Genomic DNA, 19,706 nt, shown 5'->3' on the forward strand with positions numbered 1-19,706 from the left:
CCTCCTCATTTCCCCCTGGCCAAGCCCCTGGCAAACACCATTCCACTTTTGGGTGGTATGCATTTGACGTTTAAATACTTCATAGAAATGGAGTCATGTGGTATTTGTCTTTCTGTGATGGGTCTGTTTCACTTACCATAATGTCCACAAGGTGAATCATGTTGTCACGTATTGCATAACTTACTTCTTTTTTAAGGCTATCTAGCATTCCACAGAATACATATACACCACACTTTCTTATCCACTCTTCTGTGGATGTGGCCACTTAGGGTTTATTCACATCTTGGCTATTGTGGATAGTGCTGCAGTAAGCATAGCAGTGCCAATATCTCCTGCAGCTCCTGTGTCAGTTCTTTGGCGTAACTGCCCAGAAGTGACGTTGCTGGATCACAGGGGGTTCTGTTTTTCGTTTTTACTATATTCTATAGCAACCGTTTCATATGCTCTACCCAGTGACAGAGTACAACAGTTCCAGCTTCCCACACGCTCAACAGCACTCTTTGTCCTTTGTTCACACGATAATAGCCATCCTAACAGTCGTGAGGTGATATCTCACAAAAATAACATTTTGGTGTTACTTTGCATTTTTCTGGTAACTAGTGATCTCCCTGTTGGCCACTTGGATGTCTTCTTTGTTTGTGTCTTATCTAATTTCTTTCATCAATACGTTGTAGTTTTCAGAGTACAAGTTTCCCACTCCTTGGTTAAATTTGTTCGTAGGTATTTTGTGTGTGTGTGATCTTGTAAATGGATTTGTTTTCTTAATTTCCCTTTCCTTACAAATAGTTCTCTGTAAGTAGAGAAATGCGACTCATTATTGAATGTCGATTATATATTCTGTAATATTATGGAGCTTGTCGTTAGATCTAAAACTTTGAGGGTTTTTGTGGAGTCTTTAGGTTTTGCTATCTATGAGATCATGTCATCTGCAAACAAAGATATTTTTACTTCTTTCTTTCCAATTTGGATGCCTTTTTATTTTTTTCTCTCTCCTTGTCGACTTGCTGTAGGTATAACTTCCCAACCTAGATTGAATTGAATTGGTGAGGTGGGCGTCCTTGCCTTGTTCCTGATCTTAGAGGAATAGTTTTCAGGTTTCACTGTTGAATATGTTGTTAGCTGTGGGCTTCTCATATATGGCCTTTATTAGGTTGTGCTGATTTCATTCTATTCCTAGTTTGCTGAGAGTTTTTCTTTTGATAGATGCTGAAATTTGACAAATTCTTTCTCTGCATATATTGAGATGATCGTGTGATTTTGACTCTTTGTCCTGTTAATGTGTTTTATCACATTGATTTTTGAATGTTGAACCATTCTTACATTGCAAGAATAATTTAACTTGGTCATGGTGTATGACCATTTTAAGGTGCTAGATTACACTGGATTTGGTTTACTAGTATTTTGTTGAGCACTTTTCCATCTGTATTCATGAGGAATGTTAGCTTGTACTGTTCTTTCCATGTGGCTTTTGTATCAGAGTAATGCTGGCTGCATAAAATGACTTTGAAAGTGTTCCCCCCTCTTTTACTTTTTGGAAGCATTTGAGAAGGCTTGTGTTAGTTCTTACTTAAATGTTCTATAGAATTCCCCAGGGAAGCCATTTGGTATTGGGCTTCTCCCTATTAGGAGGTTTGTGATTACCGATTCAGTCTCCATACTAGTTATACGTCGGTTCGGATTTTCTATTTTTTCATGAGTCACTCTTCTTAGGTTTCATGTCGCTAAGAATTTATCCATCCTCTATGGTATCTGGTTGTTGGCATATAATGTTCATATTATTTTCTTTTGAACCTTCTTATGTTTGTGGCATGAGCTTTCATTTTTCTGATTTTATTTTTGAAACTTCTCTTTTTTTCTTAATCTAGATAGAGGTTTGTCAATTTTATTTATCATTTCAAAAGACCAACTCTTAGTTTTATGATATTTTCTGTTGTTTTTCCACTTATTATCACTTTATTCCTGGTCTATTCTTTGTTATGTTCTTTTTGCTCCTTTGAGCTTTCTTTGTTCTTCTGTTAGTTCTTTGAGATGTGAAGTTAGTTTATTAATTTGAGGTCTTTTTGATGTATTTTGTTTGTAGCTATACATTTACCTCTTTCCTCCACTTTCACTGGATGCGATAAATTTTGGTATGTTGTGTTTTCTGTTTCATTTGTCTCAAGCTATTTTAAATTTCCTTTTTGATTCTTTTATTTGATTCAATTGTTGATCAAAAGTATGTTGTTAATTTCCACATAGCTGTGGATTTTTTACTTATCCTTCTGCTATTCCTTTCTAGTTTCATTCCAAAACGTGTTCAGAAAGGACACGTTGTATGATTTAAATCTTCTTAAATTTGTTAAGAGTTGCTTTGTGACCAAACATATAATCTATTGTGGGGAAAGCTTGTGTCCACTTGAGAAGAATGTATATTCTGCTGCTTTTGAGGGGAATGTTCTGTATGTAGCTGCTGGGTAGATTTTGGCTATAATGTTATTTAAGTCCTCTTTTTTATTTCTTACTCATCTCCTGTCTGCTTCCTCTACCCATTACTGAAAGTGTGGTATCGAAGTCCCCTTCTCTTATTGTATTGCTGTCTGTATCTCTCCTCAGATTCTGTCAGTGTTTGCTGTGGGTATATTTAGATTCTCTAATGCTGAGGGTGTATATATTTATAATGGTTATCTTTCCCCGGTGGACTAGCCCTTTAATCATTATAAAATGTCCATCTTTGACTCCTGTGACTGTCTTGACTTTATGTCTATTCTGTCTGATGTAAGTATAGCTAGACCTGTGCCCGACACACAGTAGGCCAAACTATACCGAAACGTCGGAGTTTGGAGCAGAGAAAGGTTTATTGCAGGGCCGTGTAAGGAGACGGGTGGCTCCTGCCTTAAAAAGCCTGAATTTCCCAAAGGCTGTCAGCAAAGCACTTTTAAAGGCAAGCTGAGGGAGGGGTGTAGTTAGTTGCTGCAGACTTCTTGGTGTTGGATTCAATGTTCTTGCAGCGTCCATGTATGTCAGGTCACGATGTTCCTGTAAACCTCCAACAAGACAAATGTTATTCTCTGTTCAGGTCAGGTCACAGTCAGGCTGTCCTGTACATTTCAAGCCATAGGCAACATTCTTTTACAAAAGGTGCAGAGCCAGCATGACTAAGCCCAGGCAAAAGAACACAAAGGTTAAAGTAAAAGGAACAGATCTAATATGGAGTCAGACGTGTTCTTCCCAATTAAAACACCTGCTCTCTTTCTGTTGCCATTTGTTTGGAATATTTTCCATCCCTTGAACTTCAGCCGCTATATGTCCTTCAATTTAAAGTGAAATTCCTGCAGACAGTATAGAGTTGAAACCTGCCCCCCCCCACCCCGCTTTCAGCCACTTGACATCTTTTGTTTGTGGAGTCTAAACATTTACATTTGAAGTGATTATTGATAGGGAAGTTATTTACTAATGCCTTTTTGTTACTTGTTTGATTGATTGATTGATTGTAGTTCTTTTGTCTGTCTTTTCCTCTCGCTGTCTTTTCTTGTGTTTCATTGATTTTTTTTTTTTTTGGTTCCATGTGTATTGATTTCTTTGTCTTTTTCTGTTATGTAACCTTTACTGATATTTTCATTTTGGTTACCATGGGGCTTACATGAAATATCATACAGCTATAACAGTGTACTTTAAGCTGGTAAAAACCTCAATAGCATATAAAAAGTCAATTTTACTAATCCCCCTCATTACATTTTATGTTATCGGTATCACAGTTTACATTATTGCATATTGTGTAACTTTTAACATGATTTTAGTTACAGTTATTTTTATATACTATTGTCTCTTAACTTTTATTTTAGAATTAAAAGTGATTTGATCACTACCGATACAGTAATATACTATTTGAAATTTCCTATACATTTACCTTTCCCAATGACTTTCATTCTTTTCTTTTGCTCTCATGTTGCTCTTTAGCACCCTTTCATTTCAAAGTGATGAATTCTCATTTGTATTTCTTGTAATGCAGATATAGTGGTGAGAAATACTTCAGCTTTTGTCTGGAAAAGTCTTTATCTCTCCATTTCTTAAGATTTTTTTTTTGGCGGGGGGAGCAGTTTTAGGTTGCCAGCAAAATTAAGACAATGGTATAGAGTTTTCCAAATATCCTCTGGGGCCACCTACGCATAGCTCCTGTGTTTAATAAACTCCCCCAAGCACAGTGGTAGATTTGTTACAATTGAGGAACCTATGTGGGCACACTATAATCACCCAAAGTGCATGGTTCACATTTCAGTTCACTTTTGGTTTTGTATATTCTGTGGGACGGCACGAACATATAATGACATGTATCCATCGCTGTAGTATCATAGAGAGTATTTTAAGTGCCCTAAAAATCCTCTGTGTTCAGCCTATTCATCGTTCATTGCCACTGTAACCCTGGGCAACGTTTAACTTTCTCCATAGTTTTGCCTTTTCCAAATTGTTATGTCGTTGGAATCATACAATATGCAGCCGTTCAGGTTGGTTTCTTTCACTTAGTAATATGCATTCAATGTTCCTCCAAGTATTGGCGTGGCTTAATAGCTAATTTCTTTTTCCCACTGAATAGTAATCCATGATTTGGATGCACTACAGTTTATGAATCCTTTCACCTACTTAAAGACATCTTGGTTGATTCCAATTTTTGACAGTGTTGAAAAAGTTGCTATAAAATGTACATTCGCAGGGTTTTTGTGTGGGTTTCAGTTTTCAGCTCCTTTGGGTAGATACCAAGGAGTGTGATTGCTGGCTGGATTGGATTGTAAGAGTATGTTTAGTTTTGTGAAATATCCCCAGGTTGTCTCGACTGGCTATCTCTACCATTTCGCATTCCCACCAGTAATGAATGAGTGTTCTGTTTCTCCACAAACATGCCAGCATCTGTTGCCAGTGCTCTAGATTTTGACCAAACCTATCTCATTGATGCTTCCATTCTTAAAATTTTTAATATTTCTTTTTTATTTTTCAGCTTTATTAGGTGACATTTACAGATAAGTTTTTATATATCTAAAATACAACATGATTAATTCACATTTTTATTCTCTGTAAAATGGTCACTGCAATCAGGTTATTAATACATACATCACCTCATATGGTGACCTTTATTGTGGTAAGAACACTTAAGGTTGTTAAGGGAATATTCAAGTGTATAACACAGTATGTAACTATGTTAACTATAGTCGCCATGCTGTATATTAGATTGCCAGAGCTTTTTCATCTTGTAAGTGAAGGCTTGTACCCTTTGAGGGCATCTCCTTGTCTCCCCTATCCAGCCCCTGGTAACCATCATTCTCCTCTGTTTCAAGGAATTTACCTTTTTGTTGTAAGATTCCACAAGTAAGTGAGATCATGAAGTGTTTCTATTTCTCTGTCTGGCTATTTTCACTTAGTATAATGTTCTCCAGACTAATCCTTCTCACACATGGGTGAATAATATTCATTCATATGTGTGATGTATATCATATGTCATTGGTTGTCTCACATATAGGATACGTATCTTACATTTTCTTTATCCACTCATTCACTCTTGGACACTTAGATTGTTTCTATATCTAGGGTATCGTAACTGCTGTAAATATGCCTTTAGTAATGTGGTGGTGAGTGAGGTGTGGGGTGAGAGAAAGTGTTTTATAGTCCTGTGATTAAGTCTCAGTTTTTTAGTGAGCCTATGCATCAGGGCTATGAACAAAAGTGTTTCTTGGTGGTTTGTTTTTGTTTTTTCCGCAAGTGCGACAGAATGGCTAGAGTGGGCTGGATTTGGGTATTTCCTTTCCTGAGGTCAGTTAGGCTCTGATAATACCCCAGCCAGTTCATCTCTATCTAGGTAGTTTCCCCTGAAGGCAGGCCCTGTGAAGAAGAACAGAGTGCACTGATGTATTTCAGATTGAGTCCTTTCCCGCTCCCCTTGCCGGAGGCACAAGGACTTTTTCTCTGATATTAGCTGTGACACCTTGGTGAAACTCTTGAAGGTAAATCTCACAGTATTTTGGGGGTCCATTCATGGGTTCTCTGGAGTTTTTATTTCTCAGAATTGTCCGCACTGATCTTGAAGCCTTTCATCAATCACAGTCAGGTTTTCCTGCCCTGACACTGGTTCCAGCAGCACTTTGCACTACTGATTCTCTGCTCCAGTGAGCTGTGCCTCCCCATGTGCCCTCTCCCATCCTGAGGGCCGCGCTTTGCACTGTGTCCTCCCTTCTTTTACACATCCAGGAAGAGCTGTTGAGTTTTAAGTCTGTTCCACTGCCTCTTGTTGTCAGGATGGAATGGCAACATCCAACCTTCTGACATGGAGAACCAGAAACCAGAAGTCTCTTTTTCATTTCTGTAGTTTTGCAGTGTATAAGATATTTAGTCAACTTTTTTTTTCCTCTCTCAACACTTTGAATATATCATCTCAGTCTCTTCTGGCTTGCAAGGCTTCTGCTAAAAAATCCACTGAAAGTCTTAAGGGTGTTTCATTACACATAAGTCACTTTTCTTCTGTTGCTTTCAAAATTCCCTCTCTACTTTTGACTTTTGACATTTCGATTGCAATATACCTCAGTGTGGATTTCTTTGGGGACATTTTATTTGGTGATTTTTTATCTTCTTGGCATGGATATCAATTTCCTTCTGTAAGTTTGGAAAGTTTTCAGCCAATATGTATTGAAAGTGCTTCCTGTTTTTTTAACTGAAATACAATCGACATAGAACAGTGTATAGGTTTAAGGTGTACAATGTGTTGATTTGATCCATTTACATATTACAATATGATTACTGTCATCGTGTTAGCTAACATCGCTACTGCTTCACGTAATCATTCTTTCTTGCTCCCTCTTTTCCTTCTGGGACCCCCCCCTACTTTGTGTATTGTTCCTTTTGTTTGTGTTCCATAGGTCCTGTAAGATTTTATCACTTATTCACTGTCTTCTTTTTGCTCCTTTGAACCGTCTTTGAGTTAAGTCTTTCTCCTGCTTGATCTAATCTGCTGTTGAACCCTTCTGGTGAATTTTTTCAGTTCAGTTATTATTTGACAGTTCCACGATTTCTGTTTGGTACTTTTAATACTTTGTATCTCTTTTCTGAATTTCTCACTTGGTTCATGCATTGTTCTCCCAACTTCATTGAGCATCTTTATGGGAGTTATTTTAAATTTTTCATTAGGCAGGTTATTTAATGTCATTTCACTAGTGTCAGTTTCGGTCTATGTCTTGTTCCTTTATTCAAAATGTCTTTTCCTTATGACTCATTTCACTCGACACTCTGTTTTGGTGTCTGCTCATTAGACAAAGCAGTCACATCACCCAGTCTTCATGACTGGCCATGTGCAGAAGGAAACACCCACAGATCAGTCCGGCCAGTGATTTGCAATGACTTGGGGGTCCTCTACCAGCAGTTTCTCTCTCCAGGTAGAAGCAAGCCGCTGTGGTTTTTTCTGCTCTGTTTCTGCTGGGCAGTAGGGACGATCATTGTTGTCTGTCATCCCAGGCTGCCGCCCCTGTTCTCCCTCCGACAGCTAGACTGTGGGCGAGCCATCAGTGCTCCAGGATTGGTGAGACAAGTGCTGGCTCTTGGGGCAGAACCGGCGAAGTGGGAACACTGCCTTCAGTCGATCCACTATTACCTCCCCAGGGGAAGCAGAGAGGTGGGATTTTTCATCCCCTCACTCTGTGTTGAGTTTGGGCAAGCTGAGGAGGGAATCAAGCCACCACCTCCACTGTGGTTTGGGTGGCTAGACTGCCCTGAACCAATCAGAGCCCTGGGTCTGGTAAAACTGTTCCTTGGGTGTTCGTTCCCCTCGAAAACGCCGGGGCACTGGATGCTTGAACAACACCCTCTCTTCTCCTGGGTGAATCTGGGAGCTATAGGGTCTCTTCGTGATCTTATGGCAGTACTCTGGGGTAGAGTCTCTGGTGAAAGGGCACCCCAAATCTCCCTCCTGGCTTTGGTGCATCTGATTTTGCATCCTCTAAAGGTGTGCATGAGCCTGTCAATTAACTCCTGATTTCTCACAAAGGAAATTGGTCCATGAATTGCTACTCACTTGGTGTATTTGTTGGGAGATGGAAGGTCCAGGGTTTTCTAAACCAACTTCTTTCCAACCAGCATTCAGCCTTTATTTCTTTGGATTTTTTTCTGCCCTACATTCTTTCTGCTCTCCTTATTGGATCCTGACATGTATTTTAAAATTTTGGGGAATGTTCCACATGTCCTTGAGGCTCTATTCACTTTCTTAACTCATTTTTCTGGGTTTTATATATTGAGTGAATTCTACTGATCTTTCTCAAGTTCATTGATTCTATCCCTTGTCATCTCCACTCTACTTTTGAGCCTATCCAGTATGCATTGTTTTGTTTGTTTGTTTATTATATTTTTCACTTCTAATATTTTTATTTGTTCTTTTTAATGGTTTCTATTTCTTTTCTGATATTTCTGTTCTTTCAGTTGTTTCAGGGTAATTTTTGATTGTGCATTGAACGAGTATTATCACAGCTGCTTTAAAATCCATCCGATAGTTCCAGATACATGTGACTCATCTCAATATTGGCATCACTGGGTTGTTTTCTCCCACTATGTTGTGATATTCTTGGTTCTTTGTATAGTGTGTAGTTTTCTATTGTATCTTTGACATTGAAATCTTCTATTGTTGAAGTCTGTCAGCCAGTTTAAGTTCAGATTTAGTGTGGTCTGTTGTTCCAGTGACCATTTAGCTTTCTTGGGGCTTTCAATATTATTCTGTTTTGTTTCATTCTTCTGGCTCTGCTGGAGCTCACTGGCTTTCTGCCGGTGCAACCCATAGCAGGACAAGGTTCTTTCCTGGGCCACCTTGTATTGCTAGGTGATGCTGGGTGATGAAGGACCCATAGAAGAGAGAGTATGTCCTCTGGCAGTTTCCCAGCCACTGGATATTGGTATGCTTCTCACTCTGCCTCTGCTAGTGCCCCTGAGTGGGGAAATTTTTTATCTCAGTCACTTTTTGCTGCTTAGAGTTGGGGGGTTTGAGAAGTATCTCGTGAGGATCATTTTCTCTTATCAGTACAAGGCCAGGAGCTGCAGAAACTGAGATGCTGTCTTCTGCAGGTTAGGGTTGGGACCTGGTTTGCATTCTACATCTTCGTGAAGGCTTGTGGCATAGTTTGCTGGCACCAGTGAAGGCAGAAATGGCTACTGCTGCTGCCTGGTGTGGAGCAGGGTATGCTCTGCCACTGTCCATGGGTGGGAGATAGGAGGTAATCCTAGTATTGAGACGAGTGAATGGTTACTGATGGAGATGTAAGTCTGGGCTCTAATGACGTATAAACACTTTCATGCAAGAGAATGTGATGATACTAATGTTTTCATAGCCCAGGATTAGCAGAGGAACAGGACTGATTCTAGATATCAACAGATTTCTTAGGGAAGAGAAGGGAATATTCACTGAAAGAAAACATCCGGGGAGAAGCTGGGAAGACTAATGTTGTGAAAGTCCATTGAGAGGAGAGTTTGAACTAAGGATGATCAACATGGTGAGATATTAGAGAGAAAATAGTGAGGAAATGTCAGTTAAGATATTTTGGGCTAACTTAGAAAAAACAAACGAAATGTTCACAGTGGAAGTCAAAGTAATGCTGTTAATTACATTGAGGTAGCATTCATAGACTATATATTCAAGAAATGGGGCTGAGAAAGACAAGATGCAGATCAGAAAGTTGTTTATCAAAAATTTAGAATTATAGCAAAAATCATATGGGGGAGGATAGGAGTTGTGATTATTTATAGGCAGAAGAGGGTCAAGTGGAAAAGATTGTAGGTAGATAAGAAGGAAGTGGAATATCTGGTGAATAACACTATGGAATGCCTAATTGTGAATGTTTGAAGATGTCCAGGAAGTAAGGATAAGACCAAACACTTTATGTTCTAATCATTACAAATGTATCTTTATATTACTCCTGTTTAGGGCCATTGCTTTTATCAAGGATATGCCACAGAGATTGCAAATTCGGTTGTGACACTTAGCACCTGCTCTGGACTCAAGTAATGGCATATTCCAGAGATGTACATAACTGAAATCTTGTGTACCCTTTTACTTTTAGAATATTCTCGAAGGATAGATGGAAGACACAGAAAATAGACACTTTCATTATGTGTCTTCTCATCTGCTATCTTGGCCTGCTTGTCTTATCATTTTCCCTATTTGCTTTGTCTCTCTCCCAGGCTTGCAGTTATAAAATTTATTCAGAAAAAGCTGCCACTAGTATAAGAAATATCCACATTACTGAGGCACACTACAATTGCAATGACTCCTAAATGCTGTAATAGATAGAAGAAGGTAGAAAATTGGGTTTAAATGTTAATCCAAGGAAGATGGGATGATTCTTAGATATTAGACAACAAAGGCCACTATCAAATTTCTATATAATGTTTTCACTTAATATTGATTTATGTTTATCATTGAGAAATCTATGTTTTAAATTTCTTTTTATGTATTTAAATATTCAGGGGATTATTGCAGTTGGAGAATGTCAGTTACGGAATTCAACCATTGGAATCTTCAGCTACATATGAACATATGCTTTATCAGATAAAGGATAATGAAATTGATTTTCCCCCCATAGCAGGAAATAATTCTACAACCCAATTGGCAGATCAGTCCTACAAAATTCTTGTGAAATCAGAAGTAAGTAACCCCTTTTATGGGATCTTCATTTGTGCAACTTTTGATAAACGTATTCACGTTGAAATTTGTTACATTTGGAAAACAAATTTAAACTGATGTTGATGATAAATAAACCTTCTCTTGTAAGGTATTTATTTAAAGTATTTTCTGTTTAGTCATATAATATTTAAAAATGTAATAGATATAAACATATAATCCAAAAATCAATATTCTCCCATATACTTAATTGCAAGTATTCTTATGCATATATGCACAGTTGCACTGTTACTGAATTTGCAACCTAATAATACAATGATACTCAAATTTGCTGATTCTGACTCTGTCATCAGTTTTTCCAGTGCATTTTTTTTCTTTGTAAGAAAGTGTTATTTTGATAGAAAAGGTAAAAGTAGAAAAGAGGCAAGAAATCATCTGAAATGTCATTGTCTAGATATAGTGCTCTTAGAACTTTGGAGTATTTGTTCTAATTCTTTTACTGTATCTAGTTATAAAGGTTGATTTATAAAAGAAGATTTATTTAACAAAAAATTATCTAATCATATATGCTTCTTTGAAATTTCCCCTTAAAATTGCTGTTAAGAGGATAATGCACATTTTCTCTTATCATTAAATTATGTTACATTTATTATTATTTTAAATTAACATTAGTTAATGTTGATTTAAAATTAAATGTATGCATAAGGAAAATAAGAAATGACCATAATACTGTTTTCTAGAGAAAATGTTGTATGGAATTCAGGGCAATTATTTTAATTTGTACTCTTTCATGCTTTTTCATGAAATACATATATATATAATATATATATACAATATATAATATATATATTTTCATGCTATACATATATATATATAAACTTAAAATATCTACTTTACAAAATTATGGCATATTCTGCATATTTGTATTTTTACTTTAATCCAGAAATGAACAGCAGTAATGTATCAAATTTTTGAGCAGTCACACTTTTTTTTATAAATACCTATATCTAAGAATAGGCATATTTCCAAAGTTTTTTAGATATATATATACATACTAAATTCCTCCTTAAGAGTGATTGCACAACTTTACATTTTGCCATCAGTGGTTAAGGAAATGAATCTCTGTCCACATATTCTCATGAAAATTAGATATCCTGTTTAGAGAAGCAGAACAAAATCGTAATGAATGAAACTTGAATTTAATTTTTGATGATCTCCATCTCACTGTTGCTTTAATATGCTTTTATTTATTTTGCCAAAGATGTTGGTACAAATACAGATTAGTAAAATTGCCCTTTCAGAAAGTCATAAAAATGATAAAATATAATCATGTATAGAAATGAAAATTTCATTTTTAATGGAACTGAGATGTGACCCCTAACCCTATGCCATCTGCATATTGCAGTACAACACTGGACACAGTTGCAGACCATTTTCATAACTGAAATAGAGCAGTGTCACATGCAGTAAATTGGATAACTTTAAAGGATTCCATGAATACTCTTCTGTGGCAGTGGGCAAACCTGAAGGGATTGACATGCTTTGGGAAAGACAAAGAGCACTGCACTGGAAGCCATCCCCCTCCAGTGACTCAGCAATAAGAGAGGGATGGGAAGAGACAGAGATAGCATACAGTTCCAGCTGCCTTAGCTTGAAGTTCAGGTCGGTCAGGCTGTAGCCACAAGAATTTGGCCGAGTAACATCATCCTTCTGTGTTTAAATGTTCTCATCTGTAAAAATCCAATAATAAAAATAATCCCTAACTCACACAAATATTTTAAAGATTCCATAAATTTATAATTGAAAATGACTTAGCATATATGGGAAAAATAAGTGATCAATAAATATCGCTACTACTACTATTAACATTTGCTCTCTCTAGTTTCTAATGTAGTAAAGCAAGGTAACTGGGACTAATTATGGAAAGTTTGGATACAAAACAAAATGCAATAATGAAATAAAAGAGACTGAAAGTTCAGAACCTAGAGGAAGCCAGGGATATCACTGCAGGAATGAATGGAAAGAATGGGTACTGACATGTTTGTGAATTAAATGATTGCTTTTCACCCTGAATTTGATAGGCTTAAATCTATAGCTTTAGAGAAGCATGTTTTCCCAAGCATGTTTTACAAGCACAAATAGACAAAGTGAGTATCTTCAATATAACAGATACTTTAAAGAGAGAGAGAAAAATAAAATAAAATCTTATATTTTAGGCATGTTTGGACAGTTATGAGAGGAAACACAAATAAACTCATAATCAAGGTGAAGGCCTTCATGATAACCAGTGAAAAGTAGAACAAACAAAATACATAAAGGGCTTACCTGTTAAAGACATATTGGACACATGCACTTACCCTGCCCCTTCCTTAAACCCCACTAAAGCGAAAAGGAGTTTTTAACATGGCATTAACATACACACACAAACAGAACAGAAGAATAGTAATAACACTGGAAGTTGAATAGCAGATAGACAGCTGATTCAGCCACTAAAAAGCTGAATCCTTAACTGACAACTATAGGAAACTTGATACACACTACAGAACTACTCAAATGTTTTTGGAACTGCAAGTCCGAATACCTTAGGAAATGATATTAAGGGTGGGCCTAGGAAGAGAAGTGGTTGAAAATAAGCTGTATAAATATGTATAAAACCTGATTTCCTCTCCTAATCGATTGTTTCTGTTGTAAATTAAACTTGGCACACTAGATATTGGGAAACAGGTTTACACAATCCAAGATGTTCATTAGAACCCAGGAGGGAATGAAACCACCCAAAAAAATCAAAACTAACCATGTTGACAGCAGGGTGTTCCCAGCAAACAACCCAGACAATTTACTCTCTGTGAAGACAGCAGGCCATAAGCTCCGTATGTGGTCATAGATGTTGGAATAAGCTGTCAGATGCTCGATGCCTGATATGAAGGGGCACTAGACATGTGATGAAACAATTGAATATGGTAGATAGAGACATGGAAAAATTCAAAGTGCTAAAGCCTGAGGTCCCAAGGAATAGAGAGAGTGAAGAAAACAAAATGACAATATCCTCAGAGAGGTAGGAGAAAATATTTCACCCCAAAATAAGAACAGAGTGCTATTGAAAAAATAACACTCAGCAGATAACAGTTCCTGGAAGGTAAAAGCATGCTGAACCTATGTAAAAGCTCAAAAGAAAGTTCACAAGATAAAATTCCAGAAATCACACAAAAACTAAAATATAAACAAAAACGACAGGGAAATTTGAGAGAGAAGAAATTCAATTAAAATAACAATATGGGTGATGCAATCTGAGTTCTGGTACAAATAAACATAGAAAATTGTGTTGAATAAATCACAAAACAATCCACAAAAAATTCTCAGAATGATTTAAGTGGAGGTTCTGGACCAATATTTAAAAAAATCTGGCTTTTTATATATAAAGAAGATGCAGAATGGCATGGTCTTACCTAGCAGCAATATTGGAGGTTGAAAGGCAATACAACAGTTACTTAAAAGGAGGAAAAGTGATTTCCAGCCTATAATTCTATACCCAGTCAGAACTATAAAATTGAGATTTTTTTTTGGTTGAAGCCATTTCTTTCCTCCCTATTGTGAATTGTCCTTCCTAATGCGTGAAACGAACCACACTTTTTAAAAAAAGAGACTCTAATCTCATCCCGAATGAAAATAATAGCCAGCCACAATCACAACCAAATTCATAAGGGGTAGTTGCCAAATACAGTGAACTTTCAGTCAGATCAAAAGATGGAACAACTATGTATGCTTCCTCAAACTGTATTCCTCTTGAGAACCACTATTAGGTCAAATACCACTAGATTTTGAAGCAACCAATTCCCGACTGTCAGTGGCTTAACATCACATATGTGCTTTGCTCAGGCAAAGACCGAGGTGGATGAAACTGCTGGTTGTTTCCCTTTCTAGCTTCAACACGGGGCCCCAAACTGTCCCCCACTAGTTTTTGAATCTAGACAGGAGTTAAGGGAAAAGAGTGTCTATATCATCCCCTCCTTGATGCTGCTGGCCCTGGACAGCTATCTCTCACAGACTTCTCTCTTGGAGAAGGAGCAAACATCATTCTTGGATAACTGGCCATTTCTTATAAAGCAAGTATAGCAACTGCCGGGCCATTACTGGTCCATGGCCTTTTAGGAATGGAGCCACACAGCAGGCGGTGAGCAGCGAGTAAGCGAAGCTCCATCTGTATTTACAGCCGCTCCCCATCGCTCACATTTCTGCCTGAGCTCCTCCTCCTGTCATATTGGTGGTGACATCAGATTCTCATAGGAGTGCAAACCCTACTGTGAACTGCACATGCGAGGGAGGGATCTAGGTTGCGCGCTCCTTATGAGAATCTAATGCCTGATGATCTGAGGAGGAGCTGAGGTGGTGATGCTAGCGCTGGGGAGCAGCTGCAAATACAGATTATCACTAGCAGAGAGGTTTGACGGCACAGAGACCATCATAAATCAGTTGCTTGTAGACTCATACCAAAACCCGATCAGTGAGTGGCAAGTGAAAACAAGCTCAGGGCTCCCACTGATTCTGCATTCTAGTGAGTTGTATGATTATTTCATTATATATTACAAAGGAATAATAACAGAAATAAAGTGCATAATAAATGCAATGTGCTTGAATCATCTGAAACCATCCCCACACCCCAGTCCATGGAAAGCTTGTCTTCCATGAAACCAGTCCCTGGTGCCAAAAAGGTTGGGGACTGCTGAATTATAGTATAAGTCACCTATCCCCACCATTTGTTCAATAAAAGTTTGACACAAAAGAAATGAATGTATTCTAAAAGAAGAAGACTCCAAAAGGAATAAACATGAGGCATAAGAATGAATAGAAATATAGCATATAAGACATATACAGTATCCAAAGTGAGTTAAAAAACCATATTGATGTTGTTATATATTCATGGTCTGCCTCACAGGTGCCACCTATTGTTTTAAGAGCTTTACAGTATACCCTGTCTTTCCAGTTCTTTCTACAGTTCTGAGAGTGAGGACCATTGTCCCTCTCTTCAGATAGGAAGCAGAGACCTAGAGAGTTTAAATCATTATCCTAGGAAATCCTCCAGTAAGTTACAGCTTTAAAATTCTAACCTAAATAATACAACCCCAGAGATAACGTTCTTTAGCACTCACATGTCTACCCTTACACAGTCTGTTTATTAAAGATCCTGGAGGTGCTCAAGAAATAAACGTAAGAGAAAAATAAAGCCATTTTTAAAATGAAAGACATTGACAATAGAACGAGTGAATAACAGAATAGACACTGTGCTAAAACCCCAAGGTGATGTTATAGTCAGGGTTAAAGAAATAGAGAAAGCAATGACATAAAAATGATGGCAGAGAAAACCAAAACTGTGTAATGGTTAATTTTATGTATCAACTTCCCTGGGCCACAGTGCCCAGATGGTTAGTCATATTTTCTGGGTGTTTCTGTGAGGGTGTTTTTGATAAGATTAAGAACTATATCAGTGGAGTTTGTGTAAAGCAGATGGTCCTCCAGAATGTGGGTAGACCTCATCCAATAGGTTGAAGTCCTGAATATAAGAAAAGGATGTAACTTCCCCTGAGTAAGACAGGACTCTCTAGCCAACTGGAACTGGAGCATCAACTCTCTCCATGTCTCCATCCCGCTAACCAGCCAGCCTCCATAACCATATGACCCAATTACTTGTAATACATCTAATTATAATAAGTATATGAAATGTATAAATATACACACATATACTATTGGTTCTGTTTCTCTGGGGAACCCTGACTAATAGAGTGTGAAAGATTGCTAATGGAAACTCAGGATAATCAATATTGTCATTCATGAATAAAATCACAACCAAAGTATTCCAACTTATGAAGGAAGAAAACTCTGTTGAAATAAAGAGGTCCTGAACTTGAAAATTTTCAAATTACAAAAAATCCTTATGAAAACCAGTGACACCAAGATACAATGTATTTTGGACTTTATCAATAAATAATGAATAATGCTATAGGCATCTTGGCCTCAAAGAAAGTCACCGACAAAGGTAGAAAAACTCAGACTGGAATTAGCCTTTGCCAAAATGTAGTGCTTGTAAGATAGTCAGAATGTCTAACTAGGGAGTAGAGAAAATGGCTTCTCCAGGGAGGTACACAATATCCCAGCAATTTGTTTTCCAGTCAAGTTGCCATTATACTCCAAAAACGTGTGCTTTTTCGAAGACTTTGAGACAATATTACATAAGTCAGTAAAGAAAACAGGAACTGAATGAATTTAACAGATTTTGGTAGAAAACCACAGAATCATGGCAATAGTTTCAGAAATACCATTTGGCAATATTCAGTACACATTCATGGTAAATAGTAGGAATAGAAAACTTCCTTGATCTCATAAAGAGCATCTATTAGCATCCACAGCTAACGTAAAGAATGTAAATAACTGAATGCTTTGCTCCTGTTATGGACTGCAGGCTTGTGTTCCCCCAAAATTCATGTTTTGAAACCTTAACTTTCAATAGGACGGTATTAGGAGTTGAAGCCTTTGGAAAGTAATTAGGGTTAGATTATGTATGAGGGTGGGGCCCTCATGGTGGGATTAATGCTCTTATACAAAAAGGAAGAGGCACGGGATCCCTCTCTCTGCTCTCCATCACATGAGTGTACAGGAGATCTGCAAAGTAGGAAGAGTGGTGTCACCAGCCATCACATCTCCTGGTGTGTTGATCTTGAAGTTTCCAGCCTCTAGAAATGTCAGAAATACATGTTTGTGGTTTAAGCCACCTAGTCTATGGTATAGTTGTTATAGCCCCAAATGGAAGAAAACCACCCCTGAGATTAGGGATAATGCAAGGCTGTTTGCCTTCACTACTTCCAGTCAACATTTTACTAGAGTTCTTAGGTAGTGCAAAAGGACAAAGAATAATAATAAAGGGTATAAATTTTTGAAAGGAAAAATAACCCTATTTCTTTAGTGATCTAACTCTCTACATAGAAAGTCCTAAAGAACCTCCATTAAGGCAATCCGGACTAATTAAGAGAGTCTAGCAAAGTCACAGGGAAAAAGAAAGATAAGATATTCATTTTCCCCAAATTGATCTGTAGATTCAGTGTAATCCCAATCAAAATTCCAGAGACATTTTGTAGAAATTGATTCTCAAATTCATAAGGAGATGCAAATACCTAGAAGAGTCAAAGAGTTTTGAAAATTGAAAAAAAGAACAAGGTGAAGGACTTACATTGCTTTTTCTTAAGCGTCCAGATAGTAAATATTTCAGGCTTGTGGGGCATATGTTCTGTCGCAGCTACTTCACTCACCCTTTGCAGCGTGAAATCAGCATAGACAAACTATAAACAAATGGGGGTGGCTGTGTTCCAATAAAATATTTTTTTACAGACAGGTGGTCATACCATGGGCCGTCTTTTGCTGACCCCTGCTGTGGAGAAACATATTGTGTTTTTGGTATAAGGGTAGGCGTATAGGACAGTGGAGCACAATAGATGAGAAGTAGACCCAAGTGCTCTTGCCAAAATTATTATCCACAAAGGTGCTAAGGCCTTTGAAAAGTAAAGAATGATCTCTTCATCAAATGATGCAAGAAGATTGGATTTCCACGTGGAATAAAATGGGAATTGACCCTTCTTCCAAAAACATGAATTAGAGCATAGTCAAGGCTAAACATAAAATTTCTAGTAGGGGACTTGGAGAAACCACATTAATGAGCCATAAGCCTGTGAAGAGATGTTCAACATCATTAATCACCCAAGAACTGCGAATTAAAACCTCAGTGAGATCTCGGTACAGACTGACAAGAATGCATGCAATGCAAAAGATTGAGAATACCAAATACAGGCAAGAATGTGGAGCAATTGACATTCTTATTAGTTCTTGGAGAAAAAGCAGAATGATCAAACTACTTTAGAAAGTAATCTGGAACTTTTGTACTACTTTACACATATACAAGTATCATGTGGATCAGGTTTTCCAATTCTAAGTAACCAAGAAAGAATGAAAGACTATAACTGCCCAAAGACCTGTACATGGATATTCATAGCCACTATATTTACAATAGCTAAGATGATTAAATAATCCAAAGGATCATCAACAGTTAATGTATAAACAAACTGTTTTGTGTTTCTAAAATGGCACACTTCATAGCAATAAAAACAAATGGATCACTAATAATCACAGCAACACAGATGTGTGCTGAGTGAAAGAAGCCAGATATAGAAGAAGACATGCAATATGATTCCATTTGTGTGAAATTCTAGGGTAAGTTATTGTAACCTATGGTGAGAGAAAGCAGATCACTGGTTGCCTTGAGACTTGTAGGCTATTAACTTGGAAGAGGGTGATGGAAACATTATTTATTTTAGTGATGGAAATGGTTGCATGGGTGTAAATATTGCTACCAGTTCATGTAACTTTATTCTTAAAATAGATGCATTTTATTGAGGGTAGGCCACAATAAAGTTAATATAAATAATTACAAGTACAAAAATGATGACAAAATAGAGGTAACGTTAGGGGGAAAGTTGATGGGAATTTGTTTAGCTTGAAGGTTGGGGTGAGGGACCAAGAGGAAGGTTTTCAGAGGAAGGAACAAGGATTCTCCCTCATTTCAGTAACTTTTTTGAGGATTCTAATTCTCAAGAATATAAGGTGAAAGCTTCTGATTTGTTCCTAAAATTTTCATACAGAATCTCACCAGCTTATTTACTCAGTGGGCATCAATCCTCTTATTTCTCTAATATCTATAGCTTTGTGTATTTGTATATGTATCTACCACCTAACTATCTATCTACCTATATCTCTCTATCTTTCTGTCTGTGTATCTATCTATAACTCTGTATGTGTGTGTGTGTGTGTCTGTATGTATATAATTATATAATATACATGATAATTACAAACAATGTAAAAATTTTTAAATGTTTTATTTAATTCATGTTTTCTGTTTTGCAGAAAAATTCTGGTGTGCTGTTGAAAAGAGTTCTGAAAATACAAGTCATTATGGATAAAGCCTTGGTATGCATTATTGATATATTTCATTGTATCTTTTTTGTATTTAAATTGAAAGGGGATATGTAAAAGAATCTTTATTTGCAATGCA

General features: G+C 37.2%; 1 protein-coding gene across 1 annotated transcript in view; it reads left to right on the plus strand.

Annotated features, from left to right (window-relative positions):
• Window positions 1-19,706, plus strand: part of LOC307179823 (A disintegrin and metallopeptidase domain 3-like) — a 110,555-nt gene that overhangs the window by 22,665 nt on the left and 68,184 nt on the right. The window contains 2 exon segments of the mRNA XM_079909476.1: window positions 10,462-10,639; window positions 19,559-19,621. Coding sequence (XP_079765602.1) covers window positions 10,462-10,639; window positions 19,559-19,621 — 241 coding nt within the window.

Source organism: Stenella coeruleoalba (assembly GCF_951394435.1).
Source record: "Stenella coeruleoalba genome assembly, chromosome: 21".
Classification (NCBI taxonomy): domain Eukaryota; kingdom Metazoa; phylum Chordata; class Mammalia; order Artiodactyla; family Delphinidae; genus Stenella; species Stenella coeruleoalba.